General features: G+C 36.8%; 1 protein-coding gene across 2 annotated transcripts in view; it reads left to right on the plus strand.

Annotated features, from left to right (window-relative positions):
• Positions 1-19,643, plus strand: part of LOC121423336 (transducin beta-like protein 3) — a 38,247-nt gene that overhangs the window by 16,938 nt on the left and 1,666 nt on the right. For both annotated transcript variants that reach the window (XM_041618689.1, XM_041618690.1), the window contains 9 exons: positions 236-304; positions 7,660-7,730; positions 8,375-8,531; positions 8,831-8,889; positions 9,477-9,580; positions 10,911-10,982; positions 15,902-16,060; positions 16,607-16,700; positions 18,513-19,056. In XM_041618689.1, the coding sequence (XP_041474623.1) occupies positions 236-304; positions 7,660-7,730; positions 8,375-8,531; positions 8,831-8,889; positions 9,477-9,580; positions 10,911-10,982; positions 15,902-16,060; positions 16,607-16,700; positions 18,513-19,056 (1,329 nt within the window). The remainder of the gene's footprint in view (positions 1-235; positions 305-7,659; positions 7,731-8,374; positions 8,532-8,830; positions 8,890-9,476; positions 9,581-10,910; positions 10,983-15,901; positions 16,061-16,606; positions 16,701-18,512; positions 19,057-19,643) is intronic.

Genomic DNA, 19,643 nt, shown 5'->3' on the forward strand with positions numbered 1-19,643 from the left:
GTAATAAACGTTAAGGTAATCCTTTTGCATACCAGACACATTTCTTGATTGAGGTGAACATTCTTATTCAAGATGAACAATTTTATTTCCACTTTTCAATTAACCGTACTACCATGCCATCACGAGAACCATTTTGATTGTGCCACAAGTTGTGCCATACAATACACTTTATTTGAAATCAGTCATAATGATATTGTTGTGAAAGGTTTCTCTTTTTCCTTGTTCCTATTTTCAGGCTTTAGCAACCAGTTCAGCTGATGGGAGTATTAAGATCTGGGCCTTATCTGACTTCACTTGTGTCAAGGTAATCATTTTGTAAAGCTTATTCTTGCCTTTTTGAGAAAATAATCTGTCATTAAGATCACCAAACCGTACCTTAGAATAATATCAATGAATTGAACTATTTTTATTGTTGAGAGTTCAAAACCATTATTATGTAATGAAGAAGATAAATCATAGCCCTTTCATGATTGTTAGCATTAAATGAACAGGAATACATACAACTGTGTTAATGATGGGTCTATGAAGTACCTTTGAGTGTGAGCCAATTTTTTTATTGACAAATTAGCAAACTATGTCTGTATTTCAAATATAATCCTTGAAATTAATGTACAAAATTGCTTTGCACTGAAAATGTATATTTACAGCAACATGTGTATTGTAATCTGTATGGTTAGGCTTTATTGTGCTATTTCTCATCATTTATGTAACTTAGTTGTCCTCTACTCTTTATGATCCAATACAAAGGACTCTGGTGGAGACTTTGGTATGAACGTATATACAGGTTTATTATACAGGCCAGCTAGGCAGGTCAATCAACAGGCATGGTATCCATGTTGCAGGAGGTGTATGAAGTGCTTAGATATCCATACTGATATCGTAACATCCCCCTTCTTCTGATAAGATTGAGAATTTCAAATTTCAATGATATTGTTTTCAAACAATACTTTTGGTAGTCTGCAAATTTTGGTAATTTGGCTTAGTTATGATTTATCAGATAATAATATAGAAATTGTTTGGTTTGTGAGAATAATACCAATTTGTGATAAACTGTATGCATCTTCAATTTTACATAACTTCAATCTTGTGCAAAACTGAAAATAATTTGGATAACCGGATTGATCCTGAAATCAATATTTCCAAACAATAAGTTTTGGTTATAGTGTCTTTTGATAATTTCGTGAACACTATCTTGACATACCAAAAATAATGTACAATGTTTATACATGCATATAATAAACTTAAAACTACACTAATGTCTTCAGTGTTCTTCTTTCTTCTCTTTCTCTTCTTTGTTTGAGAGTTTAGAGTGTTCATAATGTTCAATCGTCGAACATGAATCTCTCTGGTTTGCGAATAGTGCGTCCAGACCTCGTGGTTTGTGAGTATGTCTGTTGAGATTGATTAGAGTTAGAGTTGGACATTGGTGTTCGTTGGACGTTGTCTTCCTCTGGTTGAGTTTCTGTGGAGTGGTCTTCGTCGAACCTCACACGCTTTGGAGTTGGGTTGGTGGATGGAATTTCCCTCAAGTGAGATCTATTTCTCCTCAAGATTCCTCCATTCGGCGTTGAAACTTCATAGGATCGAGGTTCTTCACAGATTTTGGATACTTTGGCTGGTATCCAAGTGTTGTCTCTTGGATGCAGAACTCTCACAGGCTGTCCTACATGCAGTGGTGGCAGATCAGAACTTGCATGTCGATCATGCACTTCTTTCATTTTGTCTTGCCTATTCAAGAGAAACTCGGTAGCAGCAGAATCTCTCGAAAGATAGTGACTTGGCAATGTGGTTCGGATGGGTCTTCCAAACAACATCTCTGCTGGTGATCTCAAGTTATTGTCAACTGGTGTTGCTCTCAGGTGCATCATGGCAAGTTGACTGTCTTGGCTAGTTTGAGAACACTTCGTCAACAGATTCTTGATTGTACGAACCATTCTCTCAGCTAATCCGTTGGATCTTGGATAGTGTGGTGAAGAAGTGATGTGCTTGATATTCCACTTCTTGCACATGTCTTGGAATGCTTTTCCGACAAATTGTGGACCGTTGTCAGACACAATCTCTTCTGGTGGACCGAACAGACTGAAGATTCCCGTCATCTGTCTTGCTATAGCTGCACTAGATGTATCGGTTAGCTTAGCAATGATGGGATACTTGGAATAGTAATCAGTAACGAGTAGATACTCTTGTCTATTGAGCATGAACAAGTCACTTCCCAGTCTGGTCCATGGTGCTGGTGGTATATCATGGGGATGCAGTGGCTCTTTCTGCTGTCTTGCTTGGTGTTTCTGGCATGTTTCACACTGCTTTATCAACTGATCAATGTCCTTGTTGATGTTTGGCCAGAACACTGTCTCACGAGCAAGTCGTCTCGTGCTTTCGATTCCCATGTGTCCTAGATGAAGCTGTCTAAGGATGTCATTCCTTAGTGTCTTCGGTATGATGACTTGACTTCCCTTGAAGAGTACTCCGTGTGATACTCCAATTTCATCTCTGTAAGACCAAAATTGACGTAGGGATGTCGGCAATTCTTGGATGGTCTCAGGCCATCCCTGAGTGACTATTTGCCATAGTGATCTGAGAACAGGATCATTAGCCGTTTCTCTCTGAAGCTCTGTTCTCTTGTGTTGTCCGAAGTATATCAAGTCAATCTGGTGCGAATCTTCGGCTTCAGAGCAGATGGATTCCACTCTGACATCTAGCGGAACATCGCGTGCTTCCTTGGGATTAGGAAGTCGGCTCAAGGTATCGGAAAGAATCATGTCTTTTCCTGGTCGATACTTGACTTGACATCGGTATCCTTGGACTTTGATAAGCAATCTCTGTAGACGTGGTGGTGCACTTCTAAGAGGTTTCTTCCATATCATTTCCAATGGTCTGTGATCTGTTATGACGGTGAATTCCTTCCCGAACAGATATGTATGGAAGCGGTTGATACCAAACACTAGGGCTAAGGTTTCCCTCTCTATGTTGGAATAGTTGGACTGTGCAGTGGAAAGACTTTTGGATGCAAATGCAACTGGTTTGCCTTGCTGGAGCAGGCATGCTCCTAGCCCTTTCATCGATGCATCTACCTCAAGAGTTGTCTCTTTCTTTGGGTCATAGAATTGTAGACATGCACCTGATGATACTGCACTTTTCAGGCTGTTCAAGGAATGTTCATGATCATCGTCCCAGATGAATGGTACTTCCTTGTGTAGAAGTTCTCGAAGTGGCGCTGACTTCTCTGAGAAGTTAGGAATGTATGCTGCTAGGTATGTGAATAATCCTAGGCATCTCTGAACATCTTCTTTGTCCTTGGGTGATGGCATTGAGGTGATAGCTTCTACCTTGCTCGGATCTGGGTAGATACCTGATCTAGTGTACTTGGAACCGAAGAAGTTGATGGCTTCCTTCTTGATAGTACATTTGGAGCTGTTGAACACTAAGCCTTCTTGCTTTGCAGTCTCCATGAGTAGGTAGAGATTCCTATCGTGTTCCTCCTCCGTTCTTCCTACGATCGCTATGTCATCTGCGATGCATATGCAGCCTGGCACATTTTGGACAATCCTATCCATATGCTGCTGGAAGATATCCTGACTAGTACATAACCCAAATGGTAGTCTTTGGAAGCAGTACCTTCCAAATGGTGTACGGAATGTGGTGAGATCCTGGCACTCCTCTGCTAGGTGAACCGACCAGTAACCAGCCTTCGCGTCTAACTTAGAGAAGTACTGAGCTCCTGCGAAGACAGGTTGGACCTCTTCCAAGGTTGGTACCTTGTGCGGGCATCTCTTCAAGGCATCATTTAACCTCCTGGGGTCAAGACAAATCCTGATGGATCCATCTTTCTTCACAACAGTGGTCATGGAGCTGCACCAATCGGTGTGGTACTCAATTTTTCTGATGACTCCTTGCTGCTCCATATTGTCCAGTTCCGCCTTGATTTTGTCTTTCAAGTGTACGCTGCACTTGCGGGGTGCGTCTATGGTAGGTTTAGCATCATCCTTGACATGAAGCATTGCCTTCCCTCGGAAACTACCAATAGCATCAAACTGATTCGGATATGCTTGTTTGAGATCCCTTACACTTGTGATAGGTGTTTGTTTAGGTTTAGGATTGGTTGTAGGTGTTTCATTGTGCATTGAGTGAATTGTGATAATTCCAAGGTCAGTGCAACCTAACAACCCTAGGATCGCTGGACCCTTGACATCTGCTACATAGAATGTATGTGTTGACCATTTTGTACTCTTGTATCTACACTTTATGTCTAGTGTACCCTTACATGGAATTTGTGTCTCTCCGTAAGCTACAAGTTTTATTGTTGTTTGTTTCACTACTGATTCCCACTTTGGACCGTATATTGCTTTGGCGGTACGTACTGTGATAGTGTTAGCACTTGCCCCCGAGTCCACTTTTAGGTAAAGCTTATGTTGACCTACTCTCTGTGGGCATATTATGTCAATGTTAGCAAATGCTACAGTACCTTCTGGATTTACAACTGTGTGTGGTCCATTAGTGTGTATGGTGTCAAATTGTGCTACGTTGAATGGACTATCTGTAGATTGATAATGATCATGATCTGTGGTAGTATCATGTGTTATGTCCATTTCGCTTATTGGTTTACTCTTTCCACTTTTCGACTTTGATCGTGATTTGTTTTGTCTTGGTTTACGATCATCAGATACCGTGTCGGATCTTTGGTCATCTGATCTACAATTCTGTTTACGACTACGATCATTTTTCGATTTACGACAGAATTTGGCCCAATGGCCCTTGGTGCCACAGGCACGGCACTCATCGTCATACGCAGGGCACTGACGAGGTTTGTGGAAACGTCCGCAGTTACCACATGCTTTTCGTCCCTGGTTACGCTTGAACGAATCGATATTCTGTTTAGGGTCTAGTGTCTCAAGACATTGTCTGCTCGCAGCAACTGCCTCGTATTTACGACCTTCTACCAAAATTTGTTCGACCTTGTAACCTTTCGGTTGATCTAGCAATGACTTTTGGAATTCGAGACTTGGAGTTGACGCAATCACTAGCTCCATGATTCGCTCATTTAACTCAGCTTCCTCGAAATCGCAATTTTTGGCTTTGTCCCTACACCTGGTTACGAATTCATCGATCGTTTCATCTGGTTTCTGCCTGTACCGCATTAGCTCTAAGCGGTGTATGCGAAAATTGATATTGACCCTTAACTGTGCCTCTAATAGTCTCCATAGCTCTTGCGGTTTTTCTTTATCGGTCTCTGATAGCCCCGATGCATTGATTCGACGCAAGCCTTCATTGCCTACAGCAATCTTGATTTTTATAGCCATTTTCTTCTGATCAGTTATGTCTTGGTCTGCTAGAATCAGCTCCATTCTTTGTCTGAAAAGCTGGAACTCTTCGGGTAGGTCTGTTGCCTCCCAGTTCATTTCTGGATATTTTCCACTACTCATTGTGTATGTTCGCTGTACGTATTAGGTATTTAAATGAATGAGTGTAGATATTAATGTCTGATTATATCCACGTGTGAACGCTCCTTACAGTCACAGGTCGACTGGTGATGATACCTGTAACGCACTCACAGCCCTGTGTGAATGTCATTAGGTGTTTCATGCAGTGAAAATGCTGGTCACTCCCACTCACTTCTCACACTCGAGATTTACAATTAATATTAGGAAAATATTAATTCATTGTTCACACTCCAGTCCAGAAAATTAAGTAATTTAGGTTTTATCAACTTTTAGTGTATGTTGATCTTATGATGCAGACCTCTGTGCCAGTGATTGAACACAGTTATAACTTATTCAGGCTATATTAAATTGTTTAGTTACCGTTAGCATCTCGCTCCTTCTCACAGCACTGTGTGATTTGCTGTGACAGTGCATTGGGTATGCACAGTACGGTACAGTAGCGATGCGATAGCCGGGGCGAGCGGGCACCCGTTGGGTTAGTATAGGTTATGAAGCATGCGAATTTCGGTAAAAAGACATGCAGTTTACTTCCCAACACTACAGTAGCTGGTTACTTGATCCTTGTCATTTCAAAAGCGATCACTGGTTTCAGCTGCCACCATGATCCAATACAAAGGACTCTGGTGGAGACTTTGGTATGAACGTATATACAGGTTTATTATACAGGCCAGCTAGGCAGGTCAATCAACAGGCATGGTATCCATGTTGCGGGAGGTGTATGGAGTGCTTAGATATCCATACTGATATCGTAACACTGTACTCTTTATGATAATGATACAGACTGAAGAAGAAAAATTCTGCTATTTCTAGCCGTGTTCCAAACTAGGGTTTTTGTCTCACCTGCACAGCAGAGTGAGACTATAGGCGCCGCTTTTCTGACGGTGACGGCAGCGGCGTCAACAACCTGAGGTTAAGTTTTTGAAATGACATCATAACTTAAAAAGTATATGGACCTAGTTCATTAAACTTGGCCATAAAGTTAATCAAGTATTACTGAAAATCCTATTAGAGTTTCATGTCACATGACTAAGGTCAAAGGTCATTTAGGGTCAATAAACTTAGACCATGTTGGGGGAATCAACATCAAAATCTTAACCTGAGGTTAAGTTTTTGAAATGTCATCATAACTTAGGAAATATATGGACCTAGGTCATTAAACTTGGACATAAGGTTAATCAAGTATCACCAAACATCCTGCATGAGTTTCATGTCACATGACCAAGGTCAAAGGTCATTTGGGGTCAATGAACTTTGGCTGATTTGGGGGTATCTATTGAATTACAATCGAAACTTTAAAAGTTTTTGGATCTGATTCATGAAACTTGGACATATTAGTAATCAAGTATCACTCAACATCCTGTGCAAGTTTCAGGTCACATGATCAAGGTCAAAGGTCATTTAGGGTCAATGAACTTTGGCCGAATTGGGGGTATTTGTTGAATTACCATCATAACTTTGAAAGTATGTTGGTCTAGTTCATAAAACTTGGACATAAGAGTAATCAAGTATCACTGAACATCCTGTGCACATTTTAGGTCACATGACCAAGGTCAAAGGTCAATGAACTTTGGCCATAATGGGGGTATCTGTTGAATTACCATCATAACTTTGCAAGTTTATTGATCTGACTTTTGAAACTTGGACATAAGAGTAATCAAGTATCACTGAATATCCTGTGCAAGTTTCAGGTCACATGATCAAGGTCAAAGGTCATGTGAGGTCAATGAATTTTGGCAACATTGGGGGTATTTGTTGAATTACCATCCTATCTCTGTAAGTGTATTGGTCTAGTTCATAAAACGTGGAAATAAGAGTAACCAAGTATCACTGAACATCTTGTGCGAGTTATAGTAGTTTTCAAAGTCAGCGCTGCTGCTATGTTGAATCGCGTGATGCAGGTGAGACGGCCAGAGGCATTCCACTTGTTGTATCATAACACTGCAGACTTAGAGAGGAAATGTTATTTCATCTACATGTTTGTGTTTTCCATTACTAACATTTATTTTGTATTGGAAAAGAGAATTATGCAAACATAATATGAGTATATTGCAGTAAAATAGTGAGATTACATGTAGTTTAAAGTATGGGGGAAACGCTTGAAAAGCTGTCCGAGTGTTTCAAGGGTCGTGATACACATTACTGTTTAATTAACAAAATGATTTAAAGGGTTATGATCCTTTAGAGCCAAGTTTACAAAGATTTATTTTCCACTTTTTTCCAGACATTTGAAGGTCATGATGCATCTGTTTTGAAAGTGATATTCCTGACTCGTGGGATGCAACTCTTATCAAGGTATGAACGAATACACTTCAGTAGGGGCATTATTATGAATATGGGGGTGACATTTTTTGCAATAAATCAGCTGCACAAAAGCTTTTGTCCACGTTGCTTTTTTTTTAGTCTCGCATAACTTTTTAGACCAAATTTGCAATGCGCTGTTATGATATTATGCAACTGTAAGTGCAGATTAGACCAAACATTGCTCAAAAACAAGGTTTCATATGCAAGGACAATACAAAATATATTTCCAGCTAAATTTAATATATAAGTGATTATTTTCACTTTTATTGCCAATACAACAGTCATTCATTCTGATGGTATTTATGGCTGAAATGATGTCACCAAAGAATTGTGTCTAAAAAACAATGAAAATAAGAACAAAAAAAGAAATAAAATATTTTACTTTTGCTCACAACACACAAAGAAAAAATGTTTAGCTACTGACTGCCTCAGTGATGTAACCCGATATGAGCTTAGTGACATATGTGATTGATTGGGTCATAGGTTATCAGGAGGTGCATATCTTTGAAAAATCTTCGCTCAACCTGAACTTGAAAAATGAAGAAATAAGATTTTTTCTGATTGTTATACTTTGTTAGTACCGATTGATGATACATACCAAAAGTTGATGTAAATTTTTATTTTCATTTTTGCAGTGGATCTGATGGTCTTCTGAAGCTATGGACGATCAAGACAAATGAATGTGTGACAACGTTAGATGAACATAATGATAAGGTATGGTCAGTCACTGCGGGCCAATCAGAAGAAAAGATTATAACAGCTGGAGCAGATTCCAATATACTCATATGGGAGGTGAGTCACTAACCTTAATCTTCATTTATAAAGAACCTTATTAGGGTTAACATCCCCTTTTCTATTAATGCACAAGGGTCTGCCCGATGAAAATCATCGAAAAAAATATGTTTTATGTTTGAGTTACTCTATCTTCTATAGTTCTTTCGATCTTCATAAAAACTGTTAAGCCAGATATTTAGACATACTCATTGAAGTAATCAATTTTTAACCAACTTCTTTCTCTTTTGAATTGGTTGTTTCGTTATCACTATCAAATTTAGTGGAAATTAATTATTGTGTATTATTTGTTTGATCAGGATGTAACCCAGATTGAACTTGAAGAGAAAGCAGAGAAAGAGGAAGATCAAATAATCAAGTAAGTATTTTTTTTTATACTGTCTTCCTATATTCTTGTGTGTCCCAATGTATATCATTGATTGTAAGATTAAATCTGTTTTAGGCAATCTGGAAAGAATATTGAAATAATGAGCAGATGTTCATGTGTGATGAACCATATACAGTGTCCATGTTTGTCATTCTCTCCATGTTCATGCATTACATGTACTTATTTTCATTGTTTTATGGTTTTCTTTATTCATGTTCCTGCATATGACTAAGAAATTTCTTAAAATGGGGTATGTCTATTTAACAATCTGGAAAGAATGTAGAATTAATGAGCAGGGGCCCGTTGCATAAAACTTTGTTTTTACCGGAGTTTTTGTCCTGTGTTAAAGTCAATGGCAGAAATCAGACTTACCTTTGTTTTCAGTTTTTACCAGAGTTTTCTCAGGTAAAAAGTTTTATGCAACAGGCCCCAGATGTGTGTAATCTACCCACTGAGAAGGGGGGGGGGGATCTGTAATTTTTGTGACTCCTATCTCTTTCAGCTATCATCTTTTGTTACATTGATTGTTTAAAGCTCTTTGTGTTTCATTTTCGTTTTATCTCCATTTTCTACCACAGGGAGCAGCAATTATCTAACCTGATGCTTTCTAAGAAGTTCACCAAAGCTCTTCGACTTGCAATCACTCTAGATCAGCCTTTCAAAGCCTTAGGTATTATCAGAAGTGAGTATTGTGAATGGCACATCAAGAGATCTATTACTCAATCCTATTTTAGAGTTTACCCACAGTTTTCTTTATTTTCTTCAAATTGGCAATGATTGTGCATCATGTATTCAATTTCATAATTTGAAAAAAAAATATGGATATAGAATGAGTCAAGATATCCTAACAAAATGTTGCCAATTTGTTTTTACAAATATTGATCATATATTGTTCATTGGATGGCTAATTCAGTACTAACATTCAGATTAAAACTTTTCAGAAGAAATCCCCTATGCGTTTCAACGGGTGACTTATTGACTGTACGTAAATATAAAAACCATTGCCTAATTTTGGAACTACCCGGACTTTGAGAATTTGGTCTGTAAAGACTTGAAAGGAAAGACTTACAAAACATTACGACGCAGTCTTTTCACGTTTGCAGATATATCACAAAAAATGTCGAAGGAAGATTTAATATGCTCCTCTTCCCCTACCCCACCACTAGGCTGTATAGGGTTAAAGACGCACTGCTATCTATGCTTCACACAACCTGGATATATTTGGCAGTGATATCCATCCATGTGAGATGCTTTAATTAGCAATTTAGCAGTGTAAACAATACACTGGGACGAGATTTCACTCAAAATTCATGGGAAAAGGTAGACTGTTGGATCGTGTCAACTTTCGTCACTCTGCCTCTGGAATAACACTAAATTCTTAGAAACTGATTTGATGCGGGTATGGGATTATACATGGCAAGCCTAAATCACTCATTTTATATTCAGGACAGCACCACACTTCTGCACTTGAGACGGTATCAGTTTTCCAGAACATTTTTTTCTCTTATCATATTCCAACTGTGATTTTGTATTCAGGATAAAGAAATGCAGCAAAATGTGTCACTTGTCAACTAATGTTATCATCTAACCTAGAATTATTTTGTTAGTATCATACCATCTTACAAAGAGTTACATTGATCCCATCAATATTATTTGTATAGAAATCCATCCATACCATCATATTTTCTACAAGGAATATGCACTATCTCCTTATTAAACAAAGTGAATCACACTGAAGAGAACGATGAATGTAAGAATATACATCATATCTAGAAAATATTTGAAACATATTTGCATTTTAGATGTTGACGTTGCTTGCCATCCATAGTTGTGGTTGATTGAATCAATCGCAACTCTTTGTAAGATTGGGGGGGGGGCCTTTACCCTCTATCAAAGAAGGTTATGATCAATATCCTGATTTATATCAAATTTAGAATGTAGGTATATGGTAAACAACACTGAAAAGAACCATTGTTGATATTATAATGGTGTGCTTTGTTATACCTGTATAGCTATACTAGAAGAGCCAGATGGAGAGACCCAACTATCGGCTACCATCACAAAACTCAGACCTGATCAAATTGGTGAGTAACATTGCCAATTATACCTTGCGTATATGGTAGTGATTTTTTACCCGATTGCTAAGAAAGAATGAATGCTTGTAAGTAAGCAACCAGAGGACCGATGGCTTAAGGTCCTCTCTGAGGGACCTGGTAATGAGAATTAATACCTTACCAAAGAGGACCAGCGCACCCTCTTGTATCCTAGGACATGTGTAGTGACCCGAGAAGAAGGAAACTAGCACACCAAGTGGGAATCTAACCCAGGTCACTGGAATACGAAACTCCCGCTCTGCCAACAGAGCTATCATGCATATGTTTACTTTCATATCAAATCTACATGATTATGAACATTTCAATATTTTCAGTGATTTTTTTCAATCCTGGGTTACTTAAACTTGATTATGATATTATAATTTTCTTGTTATTGCAACAGTGTGTTGATCTGCTTTGCTTGATTATTGTTATGTGATGATAAGACATATCTCACATATTCAATATTATATCAATACATAATCTATACTTAATCAATACTTCTACAGGAAGTATACCAGCTCCAACTTTCATTAGAAAGTATTACTCATTCTTCTTCCAGCTAAACTTCTGACGCACACACATTTTATGGGTTTCTTATTCACTACATTTCATGTTCTCCCTAAAAGGTCAACTCCCCCAATTCAGAGTAAAGTTATGAGTACAGATTGTTTTGGTCAAGCGTCCAAGGTTGACCAACACCTGTTTGATGTAAAGAGTCTAGACCAGACCAATATATAAGGGGTTCACTTCTGAACCCAAATCAGATTGTGAATGCAGATTGTTAGATTGGTTGCAGATTACTTTACAGATTGTTCCAGCATACAGACAGCTACAGAAGAGTTTATATTTTATACTGCAGAGTATAGTCACCATCAGACTTACTCATGTTCCTGTATTATTTGTTATCATCACCTAGTTATCATCTTTAATAAATATATATGAACTGCACAGGCTTTGTATTGCTTCGTCTCATTTAGTCTGGTTGAAATATAAGAGCAATAAGATCCAACCCCGAACACAACATGGCGGAGAACCCGTATTCAACCAGCGAGACCCCCACTGAACTGTGCAGTATGACAATATATAACAAAAGAAGGAGAATTGCTCTCTGTTAACTATTAATTTAACTTCTACCTCCTCGAAATCGAACTAAATTGGCTTCTGAAATGTTATTGCGATGTACTGACACAACGGTTGTGACAGCAATATATACCTCAATGATGATGATTACGACAGTGAAAATGAAAGGAGATATGGAAAGAGACCAAGAAGACAGACAGATCAAAGTGTACATTCCAGACGGAAGAGCAGACGGAAGAAACAGATGGACGAACACACAACAGACAATGGCACAACGGACATCGACAACGTTAACGACGACGACGATAATTATGGACTGGTAGAACGTGGAGATGGCAGAGAGACTGAATCCAACTATTACGACTTCAATCTTAACCATGCCATGCAAGCCAAGACTGAACAGAAGAAGACCATGACAAATTTATTGACTGCATGTAGAGACTGTGTTCAGACTGAGGACAATTTATATTTCTATTGATGTTTCATGTTCATGTTTTATATTCCCTTTGCTTCTAAATTTACTTCTGATATTTGGATGGCTCTGGTAAGTCAGAACACTTTTCATACTAAATTTTGATAATGTGTATATTGTTTTATACAAAACTAAATTCATGATTGCTTTAGAATTTCATATACTTACGATATTTCAAGTTATATGAACTGGAAAAAGAATTTCAATATGATTTTTGTTAGCATATTGGTGAATATTAGAAAGCAAAATAAATAACTAATTCTCTATATATCGCTATGAAAAAATAAGTACTTATATCATAATTTAATTACGACTAGTTTTAGATTAATGATTTTTCTTTCATGTATGTATCTTCTTTAGTCAAGGCAAGGTTATTGACAATGTTCAAAAAGAATGTAAATCAAAGTGTTGAAGGATTGACGAGTAGGATAAGCGTGAACTCCCATACAGGGGAAATTTGAATGCATTTATGAAAATAATGCTAACACGCAAGTTTGATTTAATCTTCTCATATGATTTATGTTGTATTTGAACTGACAGTTGAGGATAAAATTTCATTATGGTATTGTCAAAAGAGATATTACTGATCAGTAAATTATGTATTTCAGTCGAATCTATATAATGTCAAATGGTTAACATGTAAAGCAAAGTATTTTCCAGTGATAATGATACTGGACTACACTATTAATGTGTAAGGAATACCAAAATTACATTGTGCGCTCCAATGTTAGAGTATTTCACCACTTTGTGTATAGCATGAATATAGTCAAGTTTGAAAGTACTTGAAATGACCGGTATAAGACATTATCCGAGCAAATTTGGAGTGAAGCTCATACAGAGTAGGATGATTCGGTTAGTGCGTAAAACTATTGTTTATATACTTCATAATTGGAAGTGGAAATAGAATAAGATGCACATCTCCCTAAGATATGAGGACGCCCACAGCTCGAAAACTGATTGATTTATATGATTTTATTGTGGAGTAATACTTAGCTGTAACATATCATAATGTATACTGATATTGTTTTCAGACATCTCAAATTGCCCAAATCTTATTGATGAAATAGTGTAAATGTACTTTGTGGGAACAAGATATTGTTTTATAAGAACATTTTGTTTCCAATTAATATTCAAACATTTCGTTTCCAATTGATTATGATCTGAGAATATGATATCTTTAATTCAAATTCATTTAGGTTTATTAAGGTAATCAATTGATATGACTGAAAATATTTTGTGTGTAATATTTTACATTGTGTATTTTTTTTATGGTGTTATTTTAGGTTTAGTTGATATATTTTGATAGTAGGTTTAGTATAGTAATCATTGGTATTTAAGAGTGCTAAAGGAAACTAGTATTAGTAGAAGATAAATTAAAAAGTTTCACAATATTATTTTGTTTTACATGAATTTTAATTGTTTAACTATGTTGGACCATTATATCAATATTTTTTTAAACAAATGTGGGAAAGCCACATTTTCTAACAAAAGGGGATGTTATGTGATGATAAGACATATCTCACATATTCAATATTATATCAATACATAATCTATACTTAATCAATACTTCTACAGGAAGTATACCAGCTCCAACTTTCATTAGAAAGTATTACTCATTCTTCTTCCAGCTAAACTTCTGACGCACACACATTTTATGGGTTTCTTATTCACTACATTTCATGTTCTCCCTAAAAGGTCAACTCCCCCAATTCAGAGTAAAGTTATGAGTACAGATTGTTTTGGTCAAGCGTCCAAGGTTGACCAACACCTGTTTGATCGTAAAGAGTCTAGACCAGACCAATATAAAAGGGGTTCACTTCTGAACCCAAATCAGATTGTGAATGCAGATTGTTAGATTGGTTGCAGATTACTTTACAGATTGTTCCAGCATACAGACAGCTACAGAAGAGTTTATATTTTATACTGCAGAGTATAGTCACCATCAGACTTACTCATGTTCCTGTATTATTTGTTATCATCACCTTAGTTATCATCTTTAATAAATATATATGAACTGCACAGGCTTTGTATTGCTTCGTCTCATTTAGTCTGGTTGAAAATAAGAGCAATAAGATCCAACCCCAACACAACATTATGGTAATGCAGTAATGTGGCCATGTCCTTGGATCTCTCTTACTACATGTGTTATCCCATATAAAATGTATATCTTGGTTTTTTTTTACCCTGTTCCTTTATTGCTGTCTGTTCCATAAAGTGATGCAAAACTAAATAATGGATTACCACATCTCCCATGTCCTCATCTCATCTTGGAATTCGGTTTAAAATTATTATTATTATTATGGGTAGAATTTCTGCTCCACACTTCTTCACTTCAGTTTGTAGAAATAATTACCGGTAAAGTTTTCCATACCATCTCAAAGAGAAAACTCAGGAAGTTCAACCCTTAAAAAAAATAATGTCTTTGAAAATGCCCATTAATTAGTAGATTTACTTTTATTAGTCATTGAAACTGATTCCATTTTATGAAGAGTTGGCTTGTAAAAAAAAAAAATTATCAAGTCTAGAATACTTGCATGATTGTTATTATTTTTTTAAATAATGATTATGGTATGCAACATAAAAATACTGCCAATACTAAATGTTCCTAATTTCATTGTATCATCACCCCAGCTTTAGTATAGCTACATTGAAATGTGATCAAAATTCAAAGAATTTCTTTCTACATTGTACTCTGTTTACCTCACCTGGGTTGAGAGTAGAGATTGTGAATAAATATCTTGTCAAAGGATGCTAGTGCCCTGTTTGATTCAATCCCCATAGTTCAGTATCCAGAGTAGATATCTACATGGTTTATTTACACAAATAAAGCCACCTTACACCTTACAACTGTTCGCGATCCAATTTTCGCACAAATCACATTTTGTTCGTTTTCTGAAAATGTGAAAGGAACATATCATTTTATTTGAGGTTTAAATTAATCGAAAGAATACTAATATAACCATTTTAAAAGATTGCAAGCCTTTAATTCGCAGTAGGTAAAGGCCAAATTAGTTTCAAATCGTAGCCAATCGTACGACTGCTATGACGTCATTACGACTAGATTTCAAATTCGCTTTTAGTCTATTAAGAAGGATGATAGCATAGTCACAGGTTTGAACATAGTTATTCGTACGATGATTTAGAACATAATACAGTAAGATATTCCAAGTCTCAATGTTAGCATCAAATTCTACTACATTTTATTCTGAAATCGGGTCGCAGACTAATCGTAAGGTGTGCGGTCGCCTTTAGGAGGACATCACTTATAAATGATGCATGAAACAGATTATCAATTCAAGTGCACTCCGATCCCTGGTCATACATTCCATGTTCTTTCCCTCATTCCTTCTCACAGAATCAGTATTGAGGTTTGCTCAGACGTGGAATATGAATTCTAAACATTGTCACTTCGCTCATTGTGTTCTTGGTATCATCTTAAGATCTCAAGATCCTGATGATCTAGCAGAGTTACCTGGAATAAAGGACATCCTAGAAGGATTCTTACCATACTCGGGTAAGTGTTTGTAGTATTTCAATGTGTTCTTGGTATCCGTTCTTATGATCCTGATGATCTAGAACAGTTACCTGGAATAAAGGACATCCTAGAAGGATTCTTACCATACTTGGGTGCGCGATCATAGTATTTCAATGTGTTCTTGATACATGTATTATCTTAAGATCCTGATGATCTTACATAGCACCAAGAAAGACCATGTTCATATTGTTTTATTGTGTTACTTTCATTCATGGTAGAATCTCTTTATTATCACATCTATGGAAATAATTATTTTGTTTCATTTGATTTCATAAAGGAGTAGGGCATGACATCAGCTTACTAATTTGCATACTGGTCAGTTTCTACTGATTTATGAAACAATGCAATATTAGTACTTCATGTCACAACTTAATTTTTAAACTGTGATGCTTAATTGGTTTTACTCTGTTTATAAAAATATATTTGATAGTGCAGTGATTTTGTCTAATTCCTGTATGTTCTCATCCATGTACATTCATGTATAAATTAGATAGCTTATTCTTCTGTTTTCTACTTTGCAATTAGAGCGTCACTTTCAGCGTCTATCTCGGATGTTAGAACAGAGTATGTTTGTACAGTATACTTGGCAGGTTATGAGGAGAGCTTCAGGGGTGCAAGAGTGAGTTCAAGATTTATTTCTTTATTCGTGTGAAGGTCTACTTTATCTATATATGTCTCAAACATTAACTCTTACGTTCATCTAGAAGTGATAACCTGTGCCCATTATTTTTCATTGATTTCCTTTTTTTATGAATAAAAGGTGATTTATGAAAAAAAAAATATATATATATCTTTCGGTCCTGGGTACTCTTATTAACCCTAAATGGGGGGGGGGCTAGAATTCACCCCGCCCCTTTTTGTCTCACCTGCGAAGCAAAGTGAGACTATAGGCGCCGCTTTTCCGACGGCGGCGGCGGCGGCGTCAACATCAAATCTTAACCTGAGGTTAAGTTTTTGAAATGACGTCATAACTTAGAAAGTATATGGACCTAGTTAATAAAACTTGGCCATAAGGTTAATCAAGTATTACTGAACATCCTATTAGAGTTTCATGTCACATGACCAAGGTCAAAGGTCATTTAGGGTCAATGAACTTAGACCATGTTGGAGGAATCAACATCGAAATCTTAACCTGAAGTTAAGTTTTTGAAATGTCATCATAACTTAGAAAATATATGGACCTAGTTCATGAAACTTGGACATAAGGTTAATAAAGTATCACTGAACATCCTGCATGAGTTTCACGTCACATGACCAAGGTCAAAGGTCATTTAGGGTCAATGAACTTTGGCCGAATTGGGGATATCTGTTGAATTCCCATCATAACTTTGAAAGTTTATGGATCTGATTCATGAAACTTGGACATAATAGTAATCAACCATCGCTGAACATTTTGTGCAAGTTTCAGGTCTCATGATTAAGGTCAAAGGTCATTTAGGGTCAATGAACTTTGGCCGAATCGGGGGGTATCTGTTGAATTACCATCATAACTTTGAAAGTTTATTGGTCTAGTTCATTAAACTTGGACATTAGATTAATTAAGTATCACTGAACATCCTGTGCGCGTTTCAGGTCACATGACCAAGGTCAAAGGTCAATGAACTTTGGCCGAATTGGGTGTATCTGTTGATTTACCATCATAACTTTGAAAGTTTATGGATCTGATTCATGAAACTTGTACATAAGAGTACTCAAGTATCACTGAACATCCTGTGCGAGTTTCAGGTCACATGATCAAGGTCAAAGGTCATGTAAGGTCAATGAACTTTGGCCATGTTGGGTTTTTTGTTGAATAACCATCATATCTCTGTAAGTTTATTGGTCTAGTTCATAAAAAGTGGACATAAGAGTAACCATGTATCACTGAACATCTTGTGCGAGTTAGAGTAGTATTCAAAGTCAGCACTGCTGCTATATTGAACCATATTGATGCAGGTGAGACGGCCAGAGGCATTCCACTTGTTTCTTTTTGTGTGATCAATCTGTAATGTGATAAGCTGGTGCCATGTCAGTCAATGACCTTTTTTTCCTTTTAAAGGGCAAATCCACCCTGAAGAAAAGTAGTAAAAAATACCAGAGACAATAATTAGTGTAGGTTTGAGGAAAATCCATCAAAGGTTAAGGAAGTTATTAAAATTCTGGGTTTTTGATTTTGACATCATATATCAGCAGCTGCCCCCATGTTTTGTTAATATGAAATGCTTTTCAATGGGTCTGACCAAAAAAAATTCTTACAGGAGCAGGTGTGAAATGATTTGTCTGTTGAAATACTAGAAGTACAATAAAAACCAATTTTCAATTTTTTGAGAGGCCATTTCATTTATTTTTTACTGCGCAATATTTCTTTCAACACATTTCTCAATGAAATAATACCTCTTCCTTTGTGATTGAGACTGTTATTTTACAGTCATTTATTGTTTTATTCTTGTAGGATTACAGATGAAGTGGAAGCTACCACATCAGATGGAATAGGAATGAAAGACTTTGTTTTGGACAAAAGAGGAGATATTACCCAAGAGAATGAAGATGATGATGATGAGGAGGAGGAGGAGGATAGCAGTGACGGTCATGATGATGAGGAGGAAGAGACCATGTTGGATGTTGAGGAAAAGCCTGTACGTGTTAACAAGAACAGCAAACAGGTTGTGGCAAATACCAAGTTCATAGAAACCCCAATGACAAGAGACTTTTCTGATGACGAGGAAGAGGAGAGTGCTGCGTCCTTAAGAACTACCGGTTCTGTGAAGGTTTCACCGGACAAAGATGCATCTGATGAAGAAGACGAGGATGAGGAGGAGAAAGAAAACAAATCAACACGAAGGAGAAAGTCAGGAAAGAAGGAAGAATCAAGGACTAATTCTTTGAAGAAGGTACAGAAAAGGACTTTCATAAAAAATCAAGAGAGCCATGACAGTGATGAGGAAGAAGTACCTAGCCCAGTGAAAAGGAAGACTCGGCATTCTACAAAAGAAAAGGTATATATACAAGGGCCTTAACATTTCTATTATGAAAGTTAGTTTTTGTTACTTTAAGGGAAATGTATAAATCTTTTAGATAAAACAAGTATACCCTTCAATGTGGTAATGGTATAATAGTATATCATAGTCTTTATGGTATCATAGGGGTTCTCTAATGACAATAAGACACAGGGAGATTGCTACTCTAAACTTTGAAATTCCCTTTTGTCCAGAATATATGACCTAGAAATTGTTAATTATAGAATTTCCCAAACAATGGATATGTATGTCAACTCATACTGTCACAAAGAGCTAACAAAAATTCCCTTTATTAAATGCAGCTTGTATTTTTCAAAAATCTCAGATGGCCCACTTGAGAATATTAATTAAATGATCTTCAATCATACTCATTTTTTTTCTTCATTTGTCATTTTCAGTTTTTGACCCCCCCCCATCAGCCAAACATAGATTCTTTTATGGTTTTTAAAATTTATTTAGAATTTGCCATACTCCACCCCCCCCCCCCCCTCTTTATCCTTGAAATACTTCAATATGACCTCATTAATTCAATATAATTGTGATTGTAATGTCTCTCTTTTTATCCA

This window comes from Lytechinus variegatus, chromosome 10 (assembly GCF_018143015.1).
Source record: "Lytechinus variegatus isolate NC3 chromosome 10, Lvar_3.0, whole genome shotgun sequence".
NCBI lineage: Eukaryota > Metazoa > Echinodermata > Echinoidea > Temnopleuroida > Toxopneustidae > Lytechinus > Lytechinus variegatus.